Source organism: Callorhinchus milii, unplaced genomic scaffold (genome assembly GCF_018977255.1).
Source record: "Callorhinchus milii isolate IMCB2004 unplaced genomic scaffold, IMCB_Cmil_1.0 Scaffold14, whole genome shotgun sequence".
NCBI classification, from domain to species: domain Eukaryota; kingdom Metazoa; phylum Chordata; class Chondrichthyes; order Chimaeriformes; family Callorhinchidae; genus Callorhinchus; species Callorhinchus milii.
In genome coordinates this window covers 12,887,695-12,913,518 of record NW_024704755.1, presented here as the reverse complement: position 1 = coordinate 12,913,518, position 25,824 = coordinate 12,887,695, and the positions used below count along the sequence as shown (strand labels likewise).

Sequence of the window (25,824 nt, the reverse complement as noted above, 5' to 3'; positions counted from 1 at the left end):
ATTTCTTTTTCTTTTTGGGGGTCAGCTGGGTGTCTGACACATGCGGAAACCACATCACCGTGCTTAAGAGAATCCAAACCAAACTGAAATTCAATGCATCCCACCTACACATGGAAATCCCAGAGATAAATTGTTGGAATGGAATGCACTCTCTCTCCCTGGAGGGACCCATCCTGCTTACCCAATTCCGTAAAGTATGCGGCACAAGTTGTCAAGAGCCAAGGCTTGGGGACACCAGAGTGTGCGTTGGGTTAACTGTTGGGAGACAGGATGAACAAGGAGTAGAAACTGAGTCTTTTTAACTCTCAGGACTGATGTACTCTAAGGAGTTAGATTGCATTCACTGCTTAGATTACATCGTTTCAGAATTAATACTCTTAATTTGATACAATGGCAGCTAATTTTATTTGCAGCAAGATCCCACAACCTATAATAATAATAATAATCCTTGCATTTGATATAGCGCCTTATCACTTTGTTGAGACGTCTCAAAGTGCTTCACAGAATATATTGTAAAGTGGATTGACTGTGTATTTATGGGCAAAACTGCGAGTGAGAGGATTGTTGGGCCAGGACACTGGGAGAAAATTCCCTTCTCTTTTCGACTATCACCGTGGGATCGTTTAACATCCAACTGACCAGATAGACTTGACCTCGGTTTAACAGCTCTTCTAAAGGACGGCACCTCCAGACAATGCAGCGGAGTCTCCCTCAGTGGTTCACTCGGGTATCGGTATCAGCCTCGAGTGTGAGCTCGAGAATTGTCTCGTGGACCGAATTACAAATTCCAATACAGCAGTCGTCTTGTTCATTGTGTGGAAATACACTGCGTGGGTGTGCCAATGTGGGCGTTAATCTACCTGTGCCTTCTGCCTGATTGTATTCCATCTCTGAAGTTCACCACTTAAAAAGGTGCAGTGTTTGACAGAGTGGTTTTGTGCACTGTTCTAACCAATCTCCATAGCAACAAACATAAAAATAAATAAATAGGTGTCTGCTGTGTAAGCGCAGCAAATGAAAGGCATTAATTAGATGATGGAAACGGCTTCAGCTGCTGCCTGTGTGTTTTACTGCCAGCTTCGCTCTTATTCGGCTCAGGCAGAGAGAGGCTGGGGGTTTAGCTAACGCACACAAAAGAGCAGAAATGAGCTTCAAAGTTATCAATTTGTGTCAGGGCTTTTTATTACCAGATGAAAGGAATAAAGGTGAGTTACGGGCAAAGATGCAGCCTTTCCCCTATGCTGTGCCTGACCGTCACGACAGTGCCCACACACCCAGGATGACTCACTGCAGAGCTTCAGTGAACCGCTTGCTTATTCTGTCGCTCTTGTCAAAGCTGCCAATTTTTTTTTTTTTTTTGCAGCATTTAACTTGTGGCCAATCCCGAACTGCAGAAAGCTGTCTGGTATTCTCTTCATAGGGGATCGTGTGTTCGTCCCAGTAAAGGATGTTTGTGCACCACACACCCTGTTTCAAGTCAGCCCTCTCATTATAACTCTCAGATTATTTCTTGGTCAATCCACTTTACAGTATATCCTGATAAGGCACGCTATATCAAATCCAATTGTATTATTATTATTATTCATTTTCCCGAGCTCCACTGATGTGCAACAGCTATTAAGCTTTGTCCTTCTGGATAACGTGCAATGTGAAGTCTTTTAAAAGGAGCATTGAAATGTGTACATGTGCGCGAATGTGTGTGTGTGTGTGTGTATAAGGTGGATCTGAAAGCACTTACACACTGGTATCAAGCAGCTTTTCACACAATCCATCTGCCAATCATTGGTATAACTGTAATTACTTTGTCACTGGGTAATATTCATAAAATGTCACTGGATAATTTTGAGAGATGAGTGTTGCGTGGTACCATGCTGTGCATTTCAATCTGACTGGCAGCATTTTCTGACGACTGAACCTACTGAGCAGCTATTAATCTGTTCCTGCCCTGAGTGAGGAAATGAGTCCTGTCCCCACCTCCCCCCCCGAGGCTCAGTGTCGGGCTCCACCACCATCAAGCACGCTCTGGGACGCTACTCTGCGTGAAGAGCTCTATATAAATGCAAGTTGTTATTGTTGTACTGGGGACAGCTGGATCTCCACTTGGACATGTTACATTCCTCAGCAGAACCTTTAGAGGCTTTGATTCCTGCCGTTCTCAGTGCAATAACCAGAGTAAAACTTAAATTTACCGTTGTGTTTTTGTGCTGCACAGACCAAGCTCATTCGGTTCAAAAAGAGCTATTTGCGAGTTACTGGGAAAGGCTGAAATAACAGTTCTTTTTTTTGTTCTCTCTTGCAGGGTTTGACCATAAAACCTTTGGTGAAGTGGCTGAAGGTTAAACGCAGTGATCACCATAAGCCGACGCTCAATGAGGAGCTGCACGAACGTGTAAGGGTTTGAATTCTCAGATCTTAAGTGATGGTGCTTCTGTGCTCATCTCCGTTGCACCTTGTTTGCCCCTCCATTGCCCCTCCAGCTCTGGAACACTCTTCCTTTATTCCCTCCGCCTTGCCCCCTCTTTCCCCCATCTTCAGGTCGCGCCTGAAGACCTCCTTCTTCTGCTGTGCCTACGGTGACCTCCCCCTTCCCACCGGCTCAACATCGCACAGTCAAGCGCCCTGGGACACTACCCTGCGTGAGGGGCACTATATAAATGCAAGTTGTTGTTTTTGGACCATAATAGTAAGAGGGATCGCAAGATTGGTTTGGATGAAGAAGTTCCCATCATCCCACCTGATCTCATCTCCCTCCCATCATGCCATGACAGCAACAAGGTTTTACTATTAAAACGAGTCCAGGGTTTTGGCCTCAACCACCCTTCCTGGCAACCTGTTCAGGTCGTTCTTTAAAGGATAAAAAGCCTGAGCTGTCTTGAATCTCCAGGTTATCATTTCCACAGTAACGGGGTAAACACAGCTGGGAAACAAATCAAAGGCAGCAGTTTGATCCCAGCATCTAAGTTCTACCCACTGGAGCTAAACCTTTTGGTTTTCCCACCCGCAGTAAAGTCCTGCTGTCTGTAAGCAAATCCCAGCCTGAATTACTGCACATATAAAATCATTGGCACCTGAGCCCTTCATCTTCCTAAAGGGCTGTAAGTTGCACCAGCTGAGACCCATAAACTGCTGTTATTACGCATTCATTATTAACGTTTGCAGTTTAAATCAATGCAACCCAGAGTTTGGGCAGTGTGGTTTGTTTTTCATGGCACTTCACATGTTTGAAACTAATAAGACGATGGTTTCTGCTCTGAAGTCTGGAAATGGCATTGTGTCGCATAGTTTGTTCCCTTCTGTACTTTGGTTAGTCGGCTCTTGAGGTATTCACCTCAATCTACCGCCCGCAGCGAGGTTTTTATTCACCAGCAATGAATCCACACGCAGAACTCTGATCAAGTGTTTCCTTTTCAAGGCCTTTGACCACATCCTGGCAGCTGTGGAAGACATTGTGGGCCACCACGGTTACCATTATTGGAGAGACAAGTAAGTAACTAAGATAAACTCTTAACACAGGATCTATTATAGGCTTCTACTGCACTCTACAACTAGTCAGGGGGGAGGTGATCATAGGTGCAGTCAAGGAGGTAGGACTTAAAGACAGATAAAAAGATGACGAGACAGCTAGGGAGAGGTTACCCGTGTAGGTTATGGAGGCGCGGAAAGGGTAGGAGCCCTACTACAAGCCCGGGTTTGGGGGCACCCTTGCTCTTGCCCTGACTAAGATAAGTTAACTGTGCATTTGTGTTTGATTTGAACCTGTAAACCTTCAGGCTAAATGGCTCAGTGCTGTTGCAGGGGTACATTTATCCACTGGGCCTCTCAAGGGAAGCTTCACATCATATCATTTGTTACAGTGTAAAGTTAAGATAGTCACACACAAGCTTATCCATCATATCAACCTTTCTACCCACCCCTTCGCCGATCCAGTCCTGATGATGTGCTCACTGTTCCTGCAGATGGGAACACTTTGACAAGAAGTATCTCAGTCAATTGTTGATGCGCAAGTCAGCCTATAGGATCAAAGACGAGATTTGGGACGTCTATCACAAGCTCAATGTCCGGGACGCGATCAGCTTCGCTGACCAGGTGAGCACAACGAGTACAGTCGTAGTTTCTTGCGTTAAATGATTCTGTCAACTGCGCATTAGCCTCTGTCACTGAGAGGCTGCCTGCCTGGCTGGGCGTCAGAACCATCTGCTGCCTTTTGTGAAGCTTGTGATGAGCTTCAGTTTTCAGCTCGGCAGAGAATGAGTTGATGCTGGGGTCATCCTCGATCTCAGAATTCGGAAGAAGGTCAAGTTATCATACGTTAAAAGCACTAGACACCCAGGGGCCAGTGATGCCCCACTAGAGGAGTCCTGTGGAGTCCTGTAGCTCAGTGGTTAGAGCACTCGCTTTGCAAGCGAGAGACCTGAGTTCAATTCCAGGCAGAGGGCGAAACCTTGGGCAAGTTTCCTTACTCCACACAGAGCCTAATAATAATCCCTCCAAAAAACCAAAAACAATAATAAATTGGTCATTTTCAATCTACGACTGTTTGTGGGACGTTGCTGTGCTCAATTGGCTGCCGCGTTTGCCCACAAATATACAGTCAATTCACTTTACAGTGTGTTCTGTGAAGTGCTTTGGGACGTCCTCCCGATGTGAAAAGCGCTATATCAAAATGCAAGGATTATTATTATTATTAGAGAGCTTTACCAATTCACAACTTGACCACCGGATGGTGCCATGTACTGTACTAAAGTAGGATGAAATCTCAGTGTAGCAGTTTTGCTTCAGTCTGACGTGCGCTGTCTTGCGACTTGATGGAGGAATGCCTTCAGTGGGACAAATCTGAAGGAAATGTTTTTTTCCCCAAGGCCTGAAATTATCATCATAGAATCACAGAATTATACAGCACAGAAGGACGCCATTCGGCCCTTCGTGTCTGTGTCAGCTCTTTGAAAAAGAGCATCAAATTATCTTGCATCCAGAAGATTGACTGAATGTTTCCACATAAAAATGGGGTTTCAAGAGAAAGGCTATGGAGAAGTGAGAGCCTGATGAACAGATGGGAAAGAATCATTGGCCGATATTTCCCATTTCCCCAGGATTCCCCACGTCTCCTAGATAGGCTGAATTCCAGCACCACTTCCCTGTGGGTTACAGGCTTGGCTGCAATCTCCAGGCTCACTGGAATGATTTCCACTTCATACAAAGCATTAAAAGAAACGTGGAACAAATTCAAATTAAAGAGCCAAACCTGTGTATTTTCTACTGCACTTAACATGAATTATGTTTTGCGGTATTCAAACTTAGAATCACAGTGTTTTTTACCAGATGAAATTTAGAGACTTTTTTGGGGTTGGGTTCCATCCACACAGCATGTTTCAACAAGAACTCTTCCATTCGAACTGTGAGGAATAGATGTTTTGCAAATCGTTTCCAATGGTTCATTCTTCCTGGGGCAGTAGTGATTTACGCACTGCAGTAGTCAGGAGTTTTTGTGCTCCTGCAAACTCTTGTTTCAGGTTAGGGCAGTTATAATATGTGATGATCTCCATGCTTTTATAATAATAATAATAATAATAAATATAAATAAATATATATATAAATAAATTTTGTGTTAGGGAATGCAAATAATCTGCCTAGATTCCTACATCAGTAAACTGTGTGTGTGTGTATATATGTGTGTGTGAGAGAAAGAACAGGAAGTGTAGTCAGGATTAGTCTGCAAGATCCCACATGTGGCACAGCCAACAGAATTAGTATTCACGCTTTCGAAATGGAGTGAAATCACTTTAGGCCAGATTTAACACACATGGAATCATAGACATTTACAGCACAGATGATGGTCAATTTGGCCCATTGTTTCTATGAAAGAGCAATCTGTTTAGTCCCACTTACCTGCCTTTTCCCCACCCTTCTTCACCCAAAGGATGGTAGATACCTGGAATAGGCTCCCCAGGGCGATACTATTTATGAAAATTGCATCCACTTGTTCAAAGAAAATCTGTTCGACCCCACTCATCCATTTGCGTTGGGGGTAACCCTCACAATCTGCTGAACAAAATCTTTCCGTATTTTATGCCATATACACCAGTGCATGTTATCCCCAAATTATAATGAAAGCTTCCCTTAGGATTTTAGGATTTCAAAGATATTGCTCCTCTCCAGCCTTTAGTACCAGTGCAGCTGACCTTGTGACGCTAGTCAGAAAAGGATGCTGATTCATAGTAACTTTTTAAATTATTTCACACAATTTTTCAGTCCCTGACTCTCTGTACCGGACCTGCAAATGCTTGCTGTTGACTTGATTATAGAAGAGTATTCCTCCTCCCACCATCACCATCTCACCCTGTCGTGTTAACACAAGACCCATCCCAAATGTAAGAACACAAATACTGCCTCCTATTAATCACTTGCCCCCACATAACTATTTCACATCAACCAGCACCTGATCTCCAACAGACCATATAGTGGGTTAATCTCCTCAAAACTGCACTGAATTCACAAGCAGAATATTATTCATCGAGATCTGCAGTCTTTGACAACTGGACATTCAGCATGTGTCAGTGATCCAGGGAAAGACCTGATTATTTACTGTGTAACTTCCCCAAATCACTAAATCTGTTTGGCATTATTGGATGTGTGCATTGGTGCATGGCAAGCTGTGCAGTTTTAGCTGGTTAAACTCCAGCAGTTATCCCCAAATGCACACTCTGGGGTCCCCAAGCTTGAGCTCTTGCCAATCTGCACCTAATACTCACCGAATAGGTCAAAAGGGTGCTGATGTTCCAGTGCATTGCTGGGGGAGCACTGCATTGTTGGAGGTGCCATCCTTCAGATGAGACATTAAACCCGAGGAGGTTTTCTCTACCTGTTCAAGTGGAAGTTAAAGATCCCGTGGCACTATTTGTCGCAGTATCAATTCCCCAAATAAAGCTGGTCATTCAGTTCATAGCAGTTCGTGGGATATTGCTGTGTAAAAATTGGCCGCCACATTCTTTTGGAGCATAAACAGTCATTACCCTTTACAGGTATTTCCTCATGTAGTGAGCGCCACTATAATCAAATGTAAGTATTGTTATTAGATCTCGCTGTTCTTTCATCGTTGCCGGGTTGAAATCATGGCACTCTTCAATCCAGCAGCAATGTGGGAACACCATCAGAGAATGACAGCAATTTACAGCACAGAAAGGAGGCCATTCGGCCCATTGAGTCTCCCCTGACTCTCAGAGCAAGACGTGCAGTCAGTCCCTCTGCCCAGCCTTCGCGCCATCCGCTTTCACGTCTGTATCCTTCAGATACAAGGACTGCAGTGGTTTAAAGATGAAATCCCGCCACCTTCCCAGGGCACTTGGGAACTGGCAATGAGGGCCTGGCCTTGCAGTGTCAATTACATCCTGAGCGACGAGTTGTTATAATAATAATAATAATCCTTGATTTTATATAGCGCCTTATCATGTTGTCGAAGCGCTTCATATAAAATTGAATCATGCCATTTGATTCCACTTTGAATACCTTGCTTGGTATATTTCCCTTTATTCCCTCATGTTGGCAGACTATTCCAAACATACATCCCTCTGTGAGTAAAGTGGATTTCTTTTCCCCCGATGTCTGCTCTAAATTTACCTCTGACTCAGTGCCACTTACCCTCTGGTCGTACTTTGAAGTAATAGTCTGGGTTGTCCTTATCTAAACTATTTAATATTTCACATACTTCAGTGAAATTCACCCCTTAACCATCTTGTTTCCAGACTATAACAGGTTTGGTGTGACCTTTCTGCTCTGGGTGTGTTTCCCTGTGTGTAGCCAGCAGAGTAAAATGGGTAGAGGGGGTCTGTAACCCACACAGTTTTGTTGTAAAGGTGTTTTGCGATACAAGCGTCATGCAATTCTGAACTGTGATCTCTAGCATTCTGTCTGCAGAATTGGTTCCGTAAATTCACCATTGAAACTGCTTCTGCAATCGTTCTTATCCTGTACCTGTCAAATCACACAGAGCTTGTTGTCTCGTGCTTCAGATTTCTGAACGACAGCCTTGATTTACAGCTTCATAAAGTGTAGCATTTCGGCCGAGAGGGAGGCTTTAAGTTAAACAAGGGACTTTAAAACTAATGTACTGTAGGGAAGACGAGGAGGAGGAGGAGGTCGATGAAAAGACTGCCTTGATAGAATAATAAATTTGGGGATTAGGGCCAAGAATGAAAGGCTCTTGAGTATTCAGTCCAGATTGAAAAGGTTTCAGTAATGCAGCAGTTCTGTACATTTTTTAAATTTGGTCTGTTTTGTTTCTTTTTATCTATTGTAAATTGCAACGATCTAACACACATACAGTTCTCGTTTTGTAAAATGAACCTGTGGAAAGCAAGTTCTCCCACATCAAACCCTGGAGACTTGTCTGTGGTATTCAGGTGTGTATGCATGGGCGAGCTTTTAGCTGTTTCTGCCCCACAGCTCTCTGCAACTCCATCCCAGAGTCCCTCTGACTTGACCCCCTCATTCCCTATTTTCAAAGCCCACTTCAAGACTTGCCTCTTTGACTGACTGTGATTTCAGTCGCCCGCACCCACTTCAGCTCCTATTCCCCAGCTCAGGTGCCCAAGCAACAGTGCAAGGTTCTTTGAGATGTCCTACTGGCATGAAAGGCACTTTATAAATGTAAATAATATTGTAATTATTACACATTTCTTTGCATTCTTCAATGCATTTGAAACCCAGAATTGCACCCTAGTTTTCAACTTGTCTTTGAAATTGTGGGAAACTCCTAGATGTGATGTGAAAGTCGGGTCTTTCTATAAACTGCAGCTTCCAGATAAAGATTGAATTTTAAGGAATTCCACAATTCTGTGCAATCATAAACCAGGAATTTTTACAAGCTAAGAGGTGGAATTTCAAGCCCCTGATGTTTCAGAGAGTCAATAATTGCGCACTTCTTAAATATCACAATTCAGACCCCCTTGTACTTGCTAAATTCTTATCCTTATCAAGCCAAGATCCCCTTCTCCAGCCTCTCGTGTGGTCCTAGTTTAGTTTATTTGTTGAAATATATTTAGTTCTTACAAGCATGATTATTTCAGATCTCTAATGGTTCAGTAGAGTAACCTTTCCCAAAAGTATTCTAGTCCCCACCGTCATCAACCCCCTACCGGCTTTGCCTGCCAATCATCTGTGTAAAGTGCTTTACAACATCCTCTCCAACCTTAAAAGTACTGCGTAAATGTAAATTGTTTGTATTGCTGTACGTGAAAGTAATAGTTTAATGGCACCGCTTCTAAATTTATCCATCTTCAAATCGCACCTGAAGAATGTACTCCTCGAGTGTGTCTTCGATCACTTCCCCTTTCTCCTCAGCTCAAAGTCAAACTGTGCCACTGTTTAGTGTTCTCAGACACTAAGAGCGCTGTGTAATGCAAGTTGTTGTGAATTGCCATCAACCCGACTTAGGACATTAAACCCTTGTTTCTCTTCACTAATCAATTGTCTTTCGGAAGATTTTAATGGACACATCGAGTTTAACATTGTTCTGCAGAACCACAATTGCTCTCCCTCCCTTCCTTATTCCTCACTGTGTTAACTTCACTGAGCTAAATTCAATGAGGTTAGCATTCTGCCCCGTCGCTGTAATGAATAACTCGAGTACTGTTGAGTAATTCAGAAATCATGTTAAGTTGTATCGCTTCCTGCAGTAATTGAATGATGTGAACACTTAGAGTCGATTTCAGGACCAGCTCATCTTGTCATCCCCTTCCGCTGAAGGCCAATTGTGCTTACAAGGATTTGGATTTAAGATTTAGGCAAGATGCTTTGGGCTGACAACGCAGGGTGCACATGATGTTTAGATTTTGGGTCGTGGCAAATGCGTTGAAGGTCAGTGATTTAATCCAAACATCTTGCTCTGTTGTGAAACATATGCCTTGCTGCGGTCAAGCCGAGAGCTGAGGCCTAGGTGCCCTTTAACTGAATTACAGTTACATCCATCTGACGTCGGAGTAACGTTCTGCTTGAGCACTCCTGCCACTGATAGATTACAGTGTAAGAAGTGACTTAAAAACACCAAAGAGCATCTTGGCAAGAGTAAGGGTTAAACATGCCTCACGACCAGAGTAATTGTTAATTCCCCTCCACCTCCTCCCACCCCACCCCCCACTATCACCACAAAAAAATGTGATTCATTGAACAAAACCTGTCCTTGTAATGAATTAATTTTCAGTCTTTCCCCCAGAGTCTGCTAACCATATGCTTGATGGGTTTTTGATGACTTTTTTTCCCTTGACCACAGGGGAGGAATTCCTCCATGTGGGAGAGGTTAGCAGGAGTCTGCCTCACCTTCAGGAAGCCCTTGTCACCACCTCTAACTACATAAAAAAATTGGCTCCAGACGACCAGAGGTCGAGTCTTCAGCCTTTCTGCCCACCTCTCAAGAACTCCAATCCAGTGTCCCTCCGTCTTGCCCCCCCGCCCCTCCCTTGCCTCCTTCAAGACTTTCCTTTTGGACCGTGCCTTCGGCCATCTTCCCTTACCCACCACACATGCCCTCCACCCCTCTCTGATCCCAGCCCCCCAGCTCGGGAGCAAACCCCTCAAACCCTTGGGACGTTCTCCCGATGTGAAAGGCACTAAATAAATGCAATTTGGTGTTGTTGTTAAACTTGGAACTCACACTTCAAATACCCACACACACCAAATTCACATAAACACGTTTTTTTGTGCTTTCTTCCAATAAAAAGTAACTCGCATAAATCTGTATTTTCTTTCCATCCGACTTTCTGTATGAGTCAGATGCCACTGTATCTTGGCGAGCTCAGTAAGGGTCTGGAGAAAGGGATACTTCATAACTATAATAAGCCCAAATCCTTAGCCATGTTAAATAATGGTAATATGCTGTGAGTGCCAATATGAATATCAATGAATTTAATATAGGGTAAAGTGATACTTCAGTCATCTACAGACTGCTTCAATCAGAAGCATATGGATGGTTCTATATGCTCCCCAGTCAGTAACTATTCTCAATGTTTTCCTAGTTAATGTATTGTTGCTTAACAGTGGAAACTTTCTCGAGCCAGTTTGACTCTAAGCAATGAGGGGTGGGGGTGGGGAGGTGGGTTGGGAGTCATATGTTTTACTTGCCAAAAATATCATTAAGTTGTTTTCTATTGACGTGGAAAATCGTGGTCGCTGCACTCCAGTCTCAAAGAGCCAGCTCAGCTGCTGTCTGCTCTGCACCCTGCTTACTGTATACCATTCCTGATCGGTCACAGAGGCACATTGGTGGCCAATACACTGTAAATTATTTGCAGTCTTTGAAGCAGTAATAGAGGAGCATTGAAAGGCCGGCTCACTTTCCCGGATCCCTCCAATGTTGCGTTGCCTGTTGTTATGATCTGTTCCGAGATTGGACATTAAAAGTAACGGGTGTTAGTGTATCGGAGGTAGGCTTGGCCTGGAAGCACAGTGCCTTGGTTTATATAAGTGCTGCAGCACAAATTGATAGCAGGTGTGTTATGGCCACAATTCCCCCAAAGAGAGGCACGGACGTAGATTTTTTTTCATAAATACAGTGTAACTTTTGCTCTACATTGTAATTCTCTGAGTCTATTTCATCTTATCTCTCTCCTTCCCCCTCCATTCAGTTGGCACCAATCTTCCTCGGCCTGAGGTCGGTTTCACAGCCTGCTTAATTGCACGGCTTTCAATGATTCCTGCTTGGCTGGTAAATGAACGGGCTCCTCCAGGGTCTGTCTGTGATCAACTGGGCAAGCTGTTCCGATGTACGGAAATCACCCTGTTAGGAGAAGCCTGAAAATAAACACGAGTTAAGGCCAAGACGTTTCAGAATTTATTACCTCAGCCTCCGAGTAAATAGTTTTGCACCGGGGTAATTAGCTATGAAAAGGAGAATGGATAACCATTAGAAGTCAGTTAGCTGTGGGGTCCTCATGTGTGTTATTGTCATCCCGCTGGCACAGATGTTAGCAGCAGGTTTGACCCATGACCAGAATTTGTCATTCAAGGAAGCCCAAGAGCACAGAGTGGGTGGAGAGTCTATTTAAGACTGAACAGTTTGTCTGGATAAACACAATGTATTTTCCATTAAAAAATGACATTGAGCAGAAACTGCTGACTGCTCCTCACTGCTGGCCACAGCACAAAGCACGAGGCTTTAGTAAAGTGTGCGAACAAAATAATTTCAGCCTCGACTCATTTTGCCAGCAGAACCCTCCTGCTGTGCCCCCTCCGTGGCAGTCCTCCTTTCAGCTGCCATCTTGGCCACTATTTCTGGCACCGGCGCTAAAACCACTCTCCCCGTGTGCCAGCCTGGAACAACGGTAAAATACAATCATAGAATCCTACAGCACAGAAGGAGGCCATTCAGCCCATCATGCCTGTGCCGGCTCTTTGAAAGAGCTACCCAATTAGTCCCACTCCCCCACTCTTTCCCCATGGACTTGCAATTTTTTTCTTTTCAAGTAAATATCCAAATCCCTTTTGAAAGTGTGCTAGAAAAATATGATAATTTGTAGCTGATCTCCCACTTTTGTGAAGCCTGCGTTTATGTTACTGCACCATTAATCATGTGTTCACAACATAAAATCATAGGAAACGAAGGGCAGAAGGATGCCATTTGCCCCATGGAGACTTTGCTGGTGTTGGGTGCATCCATTTCAAAGTCCAAGTCCCTGGTATTTTGAATTAATATTCAAGGAATGAAGAAAAGTGTTGTTTTCAAATAATTTATTTCATTCAGGAGATTCTTTAACTTCTCTCTCCCTCCAGAACAAGTGTTACAATAACTGAGGGTTTAAAGGCATTGTGTCCACAATTGTAGCATCGCTTCATATTGTGCTCCCACATCATGAGTAGCTGAGTGGTTAGAGCAGTCGCCTCGCAAGTGGGAGACCTGGGTTCAATTCCCGACAGGGTGAAATGTTGGGTAAGTTTCCTTACTCCACACGCCTCTGTTTACCTAGCAGTAAGTAGGAATCTGGTTGTCAGTCAATTGGCGGATCGCTTTTCCAGGGATAATAATTCCTTAAACAACATAATAATAATAAATTGGTCACTTCAATCCATAACTGTTTGCGGGACATTGCTGTGCGTAATTGGCTGCCATGATTTGCCCACAAAATATACAGTCAAATCACTTTACAGTATATTCTGTGAAGAGCTTTGAGACGTCTTGAAGACGCGATAAGGCGTTATATCAAATGCAAGGTTTATTATTATTACCAGCTGACTGCACACAAGCTCTGGTGGACAAAATGTGTTTTCCTACCCTTCATTTTAGCCATGTGCAGGATACTATGCAGGTATTGACACCAAGATATTTACATTGTGTAACTGACGAGCTGGAATGAGTTATCAGGCAGGGTAGTTGAAGCCAGTACACATTTCAGATGTTAACCGGAATATGGTAGGGTATTCTGCAAAGATGAGATCAAATGTTGGTCCAATGTGTGCAGTCCACAAAGCTGCAAACGAGAGATTTGCTTCCTTAAAACAAAGGCATTGTTCATTCCTGAATTGTCAAGTCACCGTCAGCTCATTCATTTCTGTGCACGCTCAGCTGTTGTGGTGATAGTTCCATGCAGATGTCGCTCAACTTCCCTGCATCCATTACGGGTCCCCAGAGAGTTAGCTTTTAGACTGCTTACAGCAGGTTTCAGCAAGCTAGCCCCAAGAGGTTTGAACAGTCAAACCAAGATCAACTTTGATCTCCTCCTCCTAGTGTGATCTCCTCGCCACTTCATTGGAGTCCCACTCTTCAAAAAGAAGCATTCAATCGATCCTTTGTTGCATTCTGAACGTTGATGTCAATAGGTTGGAGCTTTGAAGTACAGTCTGTGCATTTACTCCATGTTTGGAATTTCCGTTCCCTTTCTGACTTACTCACCAGACTGGTCTCTGAAGGTGCCCATTATTCTAAATATTGTTTTAACCATTATACATCTGTACTTCTATATTATCTGCATCACTACTCCACTTTTTCCTTCATCCCTTCTCCCCTCCCTCGCTTATCACCAGTATTTCATTTAGATATTGATTCTTTGGTTCTGTTGAGCCCAATGGATAAAGATCTATTACATGTTGAATCTCAGGAAACCTGTAGGAAAGTGAGATCTCTGGTCAGCTGGTTAGAACTTGGGATCCGTGGAATCCAGGACCATGTAGTTTACATGCTAATCTGTTTTTTTTTATGACTCTTGTACTTTGCTTAGGAGTGCTTCATCAAAACCAAAAGGGTTCAATTGAAATAACCTGCATTTTCACAGGTGTTACCTGAAGGAAAATGTGTGTGCGTGTGTATGTATGTATGTATATATATATAAGGGAGAGATATTAATTATATCTTTTGAATGTAAATGTATTCTTTTCTGTTAAGGGAGGCCACATGTCATCAGGGAAATTCTCATTTGTATCTATGCCAAGTCGAACATCCTTCTCTGAAACCTCTGTTACCAATCTCCTGTGAGTATGAGACGCACTGTGTGTATCTTTTGCCTCATATTTTTGTAAGTGCAAATTGTTGTTTTAAAAGCTGTGGGCACTGCCAGCCTCCCACCTTCCTCATAAGGCACATCTCAAAACCGCAGCTCTTTGACCGCTTTCGGACACTTACCCCTCCTCGCTCCACCGCCTCCCACCTCATCTGCCCATCCTGCACTGCAAAGTGCTTCGCGATGTCCTCCAGGTGGGGAAGGCGCTATATAAATGTAAATTATGTTACATGTACTGTCATTCGAGAATTTGTAAAGCAATTACCTTCAGGCTGGCTTGTCTCTGAATTGCTCTGAAATGGCACTGAAGAATGGAAGGGTCTTTTTTTTTGTGCGTGAAGTGTTTAGATTGAATTGTCTAGAAACCAAATCATCCTGGGGTGGTAAACCGTGGGGTTATAATTATTTCTGTTTGACTATAATTCTCGTTTGAAGAATTGAGCAATTTCCTGCAGTGTGCAGCCACTGTTTAAAACCTGCATCAAGTTTCAAAAAGCCATCTTATTGTTTATTTTCCCCTTGATTTTCTTCCTGCTCGAAATGTAACCACTTTCAGCTGGCTGGTTGGCTGCTTGGCTGACAAATCTTTCTGTGCTTTCTGATATCGGCATTGAGAGATAAGGGCTCAGCTGATGCACATCTGGGAAATCGTGTGTCAGGTAGGAACACTCTTGCCTCCAAGTCAGAAGGTTGCGGGTTCAAGACCCATCATCTAGGTTAGCACTTCAGTGCAGTGTTGGCGGAACACTGCATTGTCTGAGGTGCTGTCCTTAAGAGGCATTAGACCGAAGCTCCGTCTGCCTGTTCAGGTGGACGTTAAAATCACGTGGCAAAATTCAAAAACACTGGCCCGACAAACCTCATGTTAAATTGATCATTCACTTCATTGCTATTTGTGGGACGTTGCTGGAGGCAAATTGGCTGCCGTGTTCACTTATAAATCTTCACCACACTTTACAGAAACCCATGTGAATTCCTTTGAGATGTTTCGATATGATAACAACAACAACTTGCATATGTTCACCCGGGGTAGTATCTCGGAGCGTTGAGGCATTTTATCACATTGGAGGGATCAAACGTTATCCTTGTTTGATGTGAAATGTTCCTTCTTTTCTATAGTCTCATATAGTAAGTGCTCCATCACAACCCATTGTTGATAGTGGACTGCCCTCCAGTACTAAATGCTACAGTGCTTATTGACTTCTGTTTTCTTTGCTGAAAGCTTCACGATATTCTTGTGATTTCTGATTTTGATTTGCCTAGGAGGGAGAGTGGCAGCGCTGTGTGCCTGGATTTACAAGTGATCGACACTGTAAGAAGCGGAAAAGACCGTGAGGACACAGTGATGCATCACGTGCTGAGAGAGAATCTATACAAGCCAAGGCGGAGGGTAAGATGCTTCTTGTAACCCCAACAAAAGGAATAATTGTTGAGTAAATCTACAACGGTTTAGCAGTAAACGTACAGTTCAATGTTTTATTGAGCCATCAAGTCTGATCCACTTTGTGTGCTGAACTGACTGATCTCAGCCAAATGGCTAGTGCGCTAAAATTATCTCCGGGAAGCAAATCAACCCATACTTCCGTTCGCTCTTCAATGACCCCTCTAGGAAAATGCACTAGTGGCTCTCAGAGGCCTGAACTCCACTTTGTCTAAGGCTGTAAGGTTGCATATGATTATGGAAAGTTCTTTGATTCTGTCTTAATTTGGAAGCTGGTTCTTTTTGCAGCTGCAGAAAAGTGACTGCTAAGTGATTTTTCAGTGTAAGAGAATGGTATTTCAGGCTATGATCCAGTGGCATTTCAAACATCAGGTGATGGTTTCTTGTGCAGTGCACATCATGTTGCATATGATTTCCTGCTGACGTTTGAATGTTTAAGTCCACACATGAAGAATGGTCTCTTCAACAGGTAGTCCTCTTGCCTTTAATCAATTGCGTATGGAGTTGCGATTGGGAATACAATGAGCAGGGACTGAGTGTGCGAGAGCCCACCAAGCTTCTCATTTCAATGTGCTTTTAAGGCCAAACATCAAAGGAAGCTGCGTTATATGAATGCGAGACCCAAGTCGAGTACCGACACATGCTGGATCAATTATTGTAGCATCAAGGTCGAGATTCTTCACGATTTTCCATTTGACAGCTAATAATCTTTTGCACTTTGCTTTGCTTGATGATTTTTGACTTGGTTCTGATTAACGTTCAACATTGCTCCACCAGTACCAAGGTAATTACAGCCGCCACTTCATAGTTAAAGGCGAACAAGAAAGACAAGAAAGAGAGGTTTTCCAACGCAACATGAGAAGCCGTCTCGAGTCATTCAAATCCACTAAACATAATGTATATTCATCGAAGAACAAATGCAGACATAAGAAGGAACACAAGTGCCAGAAAAAGGCAAGTTTCCTTTCAATTGTGTTTACTCAAGGATCAGGAGTTAAGACTTTGGATGTTTTTTCAGGGGGGATTAAAAAAATGAGACGGATTTGTTGCTGTAGGAAAAATATGGTATTTGAAAGGAAATTAAAGTGAGGTTTTGCCATGCAATTTCTCCTGCTCTGTGAGGATATTTTCCTTTGTTTTAATAAGAGTGGTAAGCCAAATTGTGCATTAAAGTGGTGAACTCCAGTCTCAAAAATGCAAGTCTCTCATACACGGCAGTCAATAATGTAGCTGGCGAGTCTCCACGCACTGTAATCGTGTCCAGAAGAAACGTACTTGTGCGTAAATGTAGATGAAATCGAGCTCTCCAGTGGTTTACCTATTGCAGCAAGCAATTAGTGTCTCCAGCTTGGACACTATATAAAGGAACAACCCTGCAGACTGCAAATGACAATCCGATACTGACAGAGTCCAATGCTTATTGTTCTGTTTGAAAGAACACTCTCAGATGGCAAAACATCAGCTTCTAAGATTAAAGCAAAGAGCGGTTAGACTTGGCGCTGACCCTAACCTCAAGAGGATCTCAGCAACCAGTTTGTCTTGATTTTGGTCGAATGGGATCAGTTTGATTCTATGGGCAAAGGGTTACTGGAGACCATTGAACCAGGCTTGAAATTTATATCGGAATTCTGGGGTGGGGGGGAAATCTGAGAGAGAAATTATTTTTGTTAATGTCCCTCCTCAAGACTCTTGAATCAATGTGCTGAATTATGTCCCATACAAACAATACTTCCTGTTAAACCCCATTCCCTCTTTTGTCAGTGTAGGTTGGGCCACTACAGAGGAACAGGAGTGAGGTGAATGCTTGATCCAAAGCACTAAGTTTAACAATTCAGATACTCTCCATCGCATTTCTACTCCAACTCACAATGCTCAATCTACATTTGTAATGGTTACACTAGCAATCTGAGAACACCACCACCATCAACAACTTGCATTTATATAGCGCCCTTCACACAAGATAGCATCTTGGAACACTTATAAGAATGTAGAAACATTAATCTACCTTTCTCTTTCAGACGCCAATCTGTGTGTTCCCATTTTCTGCGTGCTTGCATACTTCATGGCTGTACTATTGCTGAATGAATTCAGGTTTTCTCCTTTTTTTTAATTCAGAGAAATATTGAAGACATAAACGGTCAAGTACCTGACAATAAGTTGCAGAGAAGTGTAAACTGGCATGAGGCAGGTGAGTGTGTTACCGTTGATGAGTTAAGAATGGGCTGTTTTATGTCCTGGTATGATTTCTGTTATATAACTGCAGCAGATATCCTGGCCACCCCATGTCATGTTTAAAAATCCACCCAAAATACTTGATGGGATTGTTTGCAGATGAGCACCAATGTTTTTCTGTTGAGAAGAAGGCTGAGTTTCACCTACGTTTAGGAAAGGAGTGGATAGAATGCAACCCGAGGCTATATAATACAACAGCAGTGCCTTTTAAGTACATTTTTAAAGGTTTGTCGACTGCTTCAGTGAAGCTGAATTAGTATTCGACAGATCCACGGATGCCCGAAGGCCAGGTGAACTCAGCATTGACATGTTGCTCTTCGGATCTTTGGGATGGGCTTAATGCAAACCTGCAACTTTATATTTGGCATTTGTCAAACGCCAGGATTAAAGTTGTCTCTCGTTGTCATGTTTGAAGGAATGAGGCTCCAGGATATACCTCAGGAGAGATTTATTAGTTTAATCTAAGTGTGAGAAGGATGGTACTTCTTATGTTAACTTTTCTGTCTGGTAGACACCTTCAATGCAATTATTTACACTCCATTTGGGTCTGAATAATGCAGAGCCTTGGTATTTGCAAATGATTAATGGTTAGAAACTTGAGGCTTGAAAATGCCTTGGCCTTAAGCTTTAGGCCATTGCCCTACGATACAAAATTTTCCAAATATTTCTTGTCTCAATTTTCAAAGTTATTTTTGTCTTATTAACTTCTAAAGACACAAACACCATTTTACTACAACAATAACAGTGACAGCAAATTGCATTTATACAGCTTCACATCGGGAAGACATCTCAAGGTGCTGGACAGTCATAGGTTTCCACTTGAACTAGGGATTACATTCAGGGTAGTGGGGGCCAAGGGCAATGCGGGAGGGAAAGATGACCAAAAACACGCTCAAAGAGGAAGGTTTTGAAACGGACCTTGCAGGAGGCAAAGGAAGGATTGAGACAAAGGGAATGGAATTCCAGAGAGTAAAAAGATATAGGTCGAAAGCCAGGCCACTGAGGGTGAGACAGTCAGGGTAGAGGACGTGAAGCAGGCCAGTGCCTGCTAAGCAAAGGTAGTGTGAGGGGTTGGCAGGGTTTAAGAAGGTTGCAGAGTTAGGGTGGGGCAAGACTCTGGAGGAATTTAAAAGTGAGGACGAGGATCTTAAACTGAGTCCTCTGGGGATGGAGAGCCAGTGGAGCCAGGCAAGGATGGAGTTGATCATGGTTGCCTAGTGCGGAGGCGCCTAGAGATAGAAGCCTAGTGTGGGTCTTTACAACAATATATTAACAATCTGAAGAAAGCATGGGCTTCCTGAAAATTAAATGGTTCTCTCTATATTTTGGTGCAATTGGAAAATAAGGTAAGGCTGTTGTTGCAACCCTATGACTTTCCCCTGCCCTTCGCCTCTTGATGGTGCAACTTGGGAAATGTGACAGCCAAGAGATGGTGGGTGCGTTGGAAGCTTATGATTGGTATTTACAGTGAGTGGCACAGTATTACTCCTCGGTCTTAGAGAATGACATATTGAGTGAAGTTTAGTATTCAAGGTAGCAACTTTCAAACTACAGTACCTTCCATTTTTTTTAATATCTGATCACACTTTGCTGAGCAGCTTGTCTGCAGCATTGCTAGCATACAGCAGGACAAGCAGGCCTGAGGTGAATTTGGAAAGTAATGGACAGCACGCTCTGCTTGGGGTTTGTGAGGTTTTTTTATACACCAGACGGAAGGACAATATTGGTCCACGTTTGATAAATTTTGTCCATTCTGTTACGCCTGGGAATTAACATTGCTTACCCTTCAGTCTCCATCTGCCACCTGATTGTGTCCAACTGCTCTAAGCTATTAGGGAACCAGTCACCCAAGGACAATAACTTTGCCTCTGGACACATTCATCTCCTCCGGATCATGGCATTTGCAATTGTTGCCAAGATCCATTCTGCCACCACCAATAGAACATTTAGATTTAATAAGAAGAAGAATATAATAAATAATAATTGACTTGGTGGTAACTCAATCTGGCAGATGAAATGTTACGCAGGGGTAAATACTGGTTCTCTTCATTTGCATCTAGGAGTGCTGTAGCTCAGTGGTAAGAGCAATCGCCTCGCAAGCGAGAAACCTGGGTTCGATTCCTGGCAGGGCGAAATGTTGGGCAAGTTTCCTTACTTCACACGCCTCTGTTTACCTAGCAGTACATAGGAACCAGATTGTTAGCCAATTGGCGTATCGCTTTTCCGGGGATAATAATTCCTTCAAATTCCTTGCACAATTGGCTGCTGCGTTTCACCCACAAAATGAATAGTCAATTCACTTTACAGTATATCCTGTGAAGAGCTTTGAGACATCTCAAAGACGTGATAAGGCGCTATATCAAATGCAAGGATTATTATTTATCTATGCCTACTATATACTAGCTAAACTTGCACATGCACATTCTGTATAGCAATTGAATATCATTTAGAAGAAAATTGAGGTTTGGTTTCCTTTTACTAAAACAGTGCATTAAATTTGAGAGCATTGGGAAAGCCCTAATCTGAGAACATTAAGCACTGGTGGAGACCCCATCAGTGTTAGATCCCCGGTTATTCCAGTTATTCCACTGATCTGTCAGTCTTGATGAAAACTGAGCCGCCTTATCTGAGAAAGCTCTGGGAATCTGGATGGCTTAGTGTCAGTAAGCCCCTGACAAGTGATGCAATTCTGTGCTCATCTTAATCTGACACAGTAACAGCACAAATATTAACAAGTCGAGATTGGGCGATGCCACCAAAAGCTTTGTAAGATATATTGTAGCAAGATTAACTCATGGAACAAATAATCAATGAGGAGCAATAAGCAGGTGGGGACTTTTATTGGATGCATTGAGTGAAAGTGGTGCTTAATGCTCAGAACATCTACACATCCAATGCTCTAAATCTGAACACATTTACCACGATTCCCACATTCTCAACAAGTTCCATGTCTTTGAAACATGCCGGTGTGATCCGTGATTATTTTAGGCTCACCGATAATTTTAGGCTCACTGCACTATTACCCAACCGTGACAGTGGGATGGCATTGTAGGGGCCTGGCATTGCTGGGCGTCTGCTTGGGTACAAACTTCACAGCTCCGAAAGCCACATCCTCCAGGTGATATTGGGAGCCGGGCTCCAGTGTGACTCGTGCTTTCTCAGGCCAGCCCTATTTATGCTGTGAATCACCAGCAGTCATGCAGCATGTGCTCAGCAAATTGGAGCAACCCTCCCTTTCTTTTCTGTCACTTTCTCTCTCAGTTCCGGTTTTTGTAGAGTACGACTCAGAGGATGAAGCCCAGGACACTCCTGCAACAGAGCGAGAACAGGAGGCGGACGAAGGCATCACTTTCATGGCACAAACAGGCGACCTTTGTAACCAAAGAAAGATTTCAGGTATGATGCAGAATTGTAGAAGATTTTCCACGCTTCGCTCTAAGTATTCGGAATTGTAGCATCCTTCAGTAACTGATTTGAGGAGGCTGTCCTGTTAGGTGGGTTGACGCAAAATCGTTAAACTGCGCCCATTTTTTGGCGCTCCGAGACGCTACCCTGCCTGAAAGGCACTATACAAATGCAAGTGGGTGTTCTTGGTGGTGGCGGTAAAATGAGGCTTACATTTAGTTTTCTATTAATGATGCTACTCGAAGTAGAGATGAGACAACTCTAAACCTCTTGTATTGCTTTACACATGAGGTGAGAGTGCAACGCTCTTCTACATCCCTGCAGGACTGACTGCTGCTCGATGAGCCTAAAATATACGGTCCACAAATATACGGTCAATTCACCTTGCAGCATATTCTGTGAAGCGCTTTGAGACGTCGAGAAGACGTGAAAAGCGCTACATCAAATGCAAGGATTATTATAAAATCATCACCGATCACGTTTCAAAGACATGGAACTTGTTGAGAATGTAGGAATCGTGGTAAATGTATTCAGATTTAGAGCATTGGATGCGTAGTTGTTCTGAGCATTAAGCCCCACTTTCACTCTTCAAAACATATTGCAATTCTCCACTGTGAGCTTCAACAAGATGCAAATACTGAGATTTTGGAACATTTTGAGAATTGGCTGGTTTGGAGCCAGAGATTAGAGGAAACCTGCGTTAATAATATGAGCGCCGATTAACACAGAAATGTTAAGTATTCCAAGAAAGGTCTATGAAGAATCCAGGTGCAGAGAATTTTTTTCATATTTTTTAAAACTTTAGAAAAAATTGTCCCTGATTCCCATGTCAACCAAAGCTAGAAACAAAATGTTGGTCACTCAATCCACGACTGCAGTGTGCAGTTGGCTGCCGTGTTTCGCCCCCAAAATACAGTCAGTCCATTTTACAATATATTCTGTGAAGCCCTTTGAGACGTCTCAATGAAAAATGCAAGTATTATTAGAATAAGAATATATTTTCTTGCAATGAAGTTTCATCTTTTACTTACCTTGTCTATTGCTGGTTTTGAGAGGCTTTATCCTAGATAACGCAAAGTCTTGTTTCAGACATTAGCCAAACCAGCGGCGGCAAAGAGTCTGAGATTTCCAAGAAAGAGCCACCTTGGAGATTACAATATGACGAGCCCATCCTCTCACAGAGTGCTCAGATAGGGAGACCTGGTTTCATTCAACTCCGCAAGATCAGCACTTACTCTACAGACTCCCAGTTGCCTACACAAAAAGAGCAGCAACATACAGATCAACAGTAAATGATGTGACTTTTTTTAATTCTATTTGAGAACTTCTTCCTTCCTTTCATTCTGGCTCTGCTCTGCTCCTTTAACTCTTCAGCCACCCCTGTACATTAGAGACAAACTCTGAAAGTTCACCTATCAAATGTTGTGTGTGCAGCATTCTGGAGTAACTCTGCCCGAAGCAGCAGAGTTGGCTTCCGGGGGTCCGAAATTACTCATGGTCTTAGCTTTACTAATGCTGCCTTCACATCTAAAATCGTGCAGAATTTTGAAATCATATTAAAGTGGGTTTTAATTTGGAAACCGCTTTGCTGCCACAGCCAGAAAGAACTGTGGGAAAAGCAGCTTCCAAATTTAAACTAAAAAGAATTAGAAAATGTATCTGCATTTACATTGTCGGAAAACTCAAAATATTACACCTGGACAAAGGATGAAAAAGCATTGTCATCTTACGCATCTTGTTTGAAATTGCTAGTGCTTTGTTGACCTGTAGAATACTATGAATACACACAATTCTTATTTCTATCACCACCCCCCCCCCAAATTGTGTGTGTGTGTAAAATATTTTTTAAGAAAGATTAGTAATTATTTCTTTTTGAAATGGGGACAACATCTCTCTCTTCAGCTTCAAGTTTTGTTGCAAAAATGATTCCTCTTCCAGCGTGTGTGTGTGCACATGTGCACGCTTGATAAGCCATCATCGTAGTTGAACAATGACGACTATTTTTGTCTCTGTGTCAGTTACTTGATTCATATTACAGGTACTGTTGTGATGTTAGCCTTACCCATTCGTAAGTGTAGATGCTTCTGTTCCGAGTGGGTAGTCCATGCATGGTATATCATTTGGTAATGGCTCCAATATTTTATCTTTTAATTCCTTATAAAATAGTGAGTTATCTCTCCAAAGTCTTTATCTGCTCAATTTCAATTTGCTTCCAGTTTGTACAAACATTACATGCACATTTTAATTTCCCTTTCCAGCTTTCATTCTCTTAGTGCCTTTACCACTGATCTAATGCTACTTTTCCAACCTCCACTCTCTCTCTCTTTGATGATACAGATGCACATTCCTTCAAAATAAACTGTTGTTTACAAAACTATGCAGATGTCATGCAGATTGTCAGGTTAAGAACTTATTGAGTGTCTTTAACTTTGTTTTAACTTTATGTATCCAGGTAATTTTGAAAATCCTCAAAGCCCTTGCATCATCCAATCATCCCCTACAGCTGCTGAAAAGCAGCTTCCTTGGAAAGGAGATCAGGGTGACCTACCGGCATGCGTTTCATTGGAAGCCACCAAGATTGTGCCAGTTGACTTGCAGCAGGCCTGGAATCAAAGTATATCATCCTTAGAGAGTCCGGTCTCGTCTCCAGTACCCGACTCCGTGTTTCAGGCAAAGACCTTCAACATCACCCTGGAGGAACGAGCTTGTTCAGGTGTCCTGCCAGTGGCACAGCAATGTGTCCATTTCCAGTTTCCTGATCCCTTCCTGGCCAGCGAAAGAAGTGCTGATGAGGACACAGAGCAGTCTATTCAGCGGCAGGAGCTACAGCCCCTTATGTCTACCGAAAATGACAGTAGACTTGTGCCACCTGCTGGGTTTGTAAGTTCTAGGTGGCCAGTAACATTCCACAGACCCTCTTATGTCTCTGCTCTAAAGAGTTTGGTTACTTCCTCGCCATACAATACGAGACAATCAGAGAAGTCCACTAGTCCACAGACTGACCTTTAATTTAATTTCAGTTGAAATTTTCCAGGAGCTAAGTTAGACCCGTAACTTTTTAATGCTGTGAAGTGTTTTGATTTTGAATGTTATAAAAATATTGGAGGATCTTTTAAAAGAGATGGCGTGTTTTGTGAGCAAGCTTGTTTACAACTTAAAAATAAGTGGGGAACATGAACACAGCATTCTCTTGTACTGATTTCAATCTTCTCAAAATTCCCCATCTTGCTGCTTATGGAAAAGAGCAAGGAATGAGATTAGAGTAACTAGCTCTCGTAATGGGACGAATGGTCTGCTTCTGTGCTTTAATGTTTTAAATTGATTTTTATTAAGCAGATCTGATTGTCTGATCATATCAGCGCTCTGATTTGAGTGTCTGATGTGCCAGGCACGCTTGGAATGTCAAACCCTGCGTTTCCCAGTGTGTGGAATGATTTAGTTTTCATCGAGAGAAACACAGAGAGAGAGAGGAATGAGAGCAAACAAGAAACATGGTCCAGCATTAGGCATTGAAGTCTCTAGCTTTTCCATTTCAATCACCGGAAAGGGGGTTGCATTCAAGATAAACCTTCTGAGGGGAAAAGCTTAAAACTTAAGGTTGAATTTAATTGTCTTCTCACATTTCATACTTAGCTATTGATGTACAGTACTTGAGCAATGTTGTTTTTAATGAATTGCATGAAGCTATTTATGTCTAGACATTGATGTGATTTTATCATTTTACATTTTAAAAGTGTAATCTTTGAAAACTCGGAACGGCAGATCTAAATACTGCTTACACATTTTTAATAACAATTGCACGTTTTGGAAGGAGTTTATATTAATTATGAAATATGTGAAATGTTTACGGTTATCTAACGTATACTTATCGATCACAGCCATCCTTTGGATTTTGCTGATAATGTTTTTACCTCACTCTTTATAGTGCATTGGACATCTCATACCAAAACCAATTTTAATCACAAAAAATATAAGAAGCATTAGAGTAACATTGAACTTGAGTCGAGATTTACTTTATTAATGTAGCATTTCAGAACAAGCAGAATTTAGTAAATTCTTAAATTCAGCCTTTTCTTATAAATTGGAGGTGTTCTACGTGTTAGTCATGCTGTGTGATTTTAGCTGATTAAACTCCAGCAGTACTCCCAATGCAGACTCTGGCTTCCCCAAGCCTTGACTCTTCCCAATGTCTGCCTAATACTCTCGGGATTAGATAAACAGAGTGAGTCCCTCCAGGGAGAGACATTGCATTCCAGACACGGAGAT

General features: G+C 42.6%; 1 protein-coding gene across 1 annotated transcript in view; it reads left to right on the top strand.

Moving 5' to 3' along the window:
* Positions 1-25,593, top strand: part of slc9a5 (solute carrier family 9 member A5) — a 38,952-nt gene extending 13,359 nt beyond the window's left edge. The window contains exons 8-16 of the mRNA XM_007907605.2: positions 2,300-2,389; positions 3,413-3,483; positions 3,957-4,086; positions 14,366-14,451; positions 15,744-15,870; positions 16,699-16,875; positions 18,037-18,109; positions 21,415-21,549; positions 24,011-25,593. Coding sequence (XP_007905796.2) covers positions 2,300-2,389; positions 3,413-3,483; positions 3,957-4,086; positions 14,366-14,451; positions 15,744-15,870; positions 16,699-16,875; positions 18,037-18,109; positions 21,415-21,549; positions 24,011-24,567 — 1,446 coding nt within the window. The 3' untranslated portion in view covers positions 24,568-25,593. The remainder of the gene's footprint in view (positions 1-2,299; positions 2,390-3,412; positions 3,484-3,956; positions 4,087-14,365; positions 14,452-15,743; positions 15,871-16,698; positions 16,876-18,036; positions 18,110-21,414; positions 21,550-24,010) is intronic.
* The last annotated feature ends 231 nt before the right edge of the window (positions 25,594-25,824 follow it).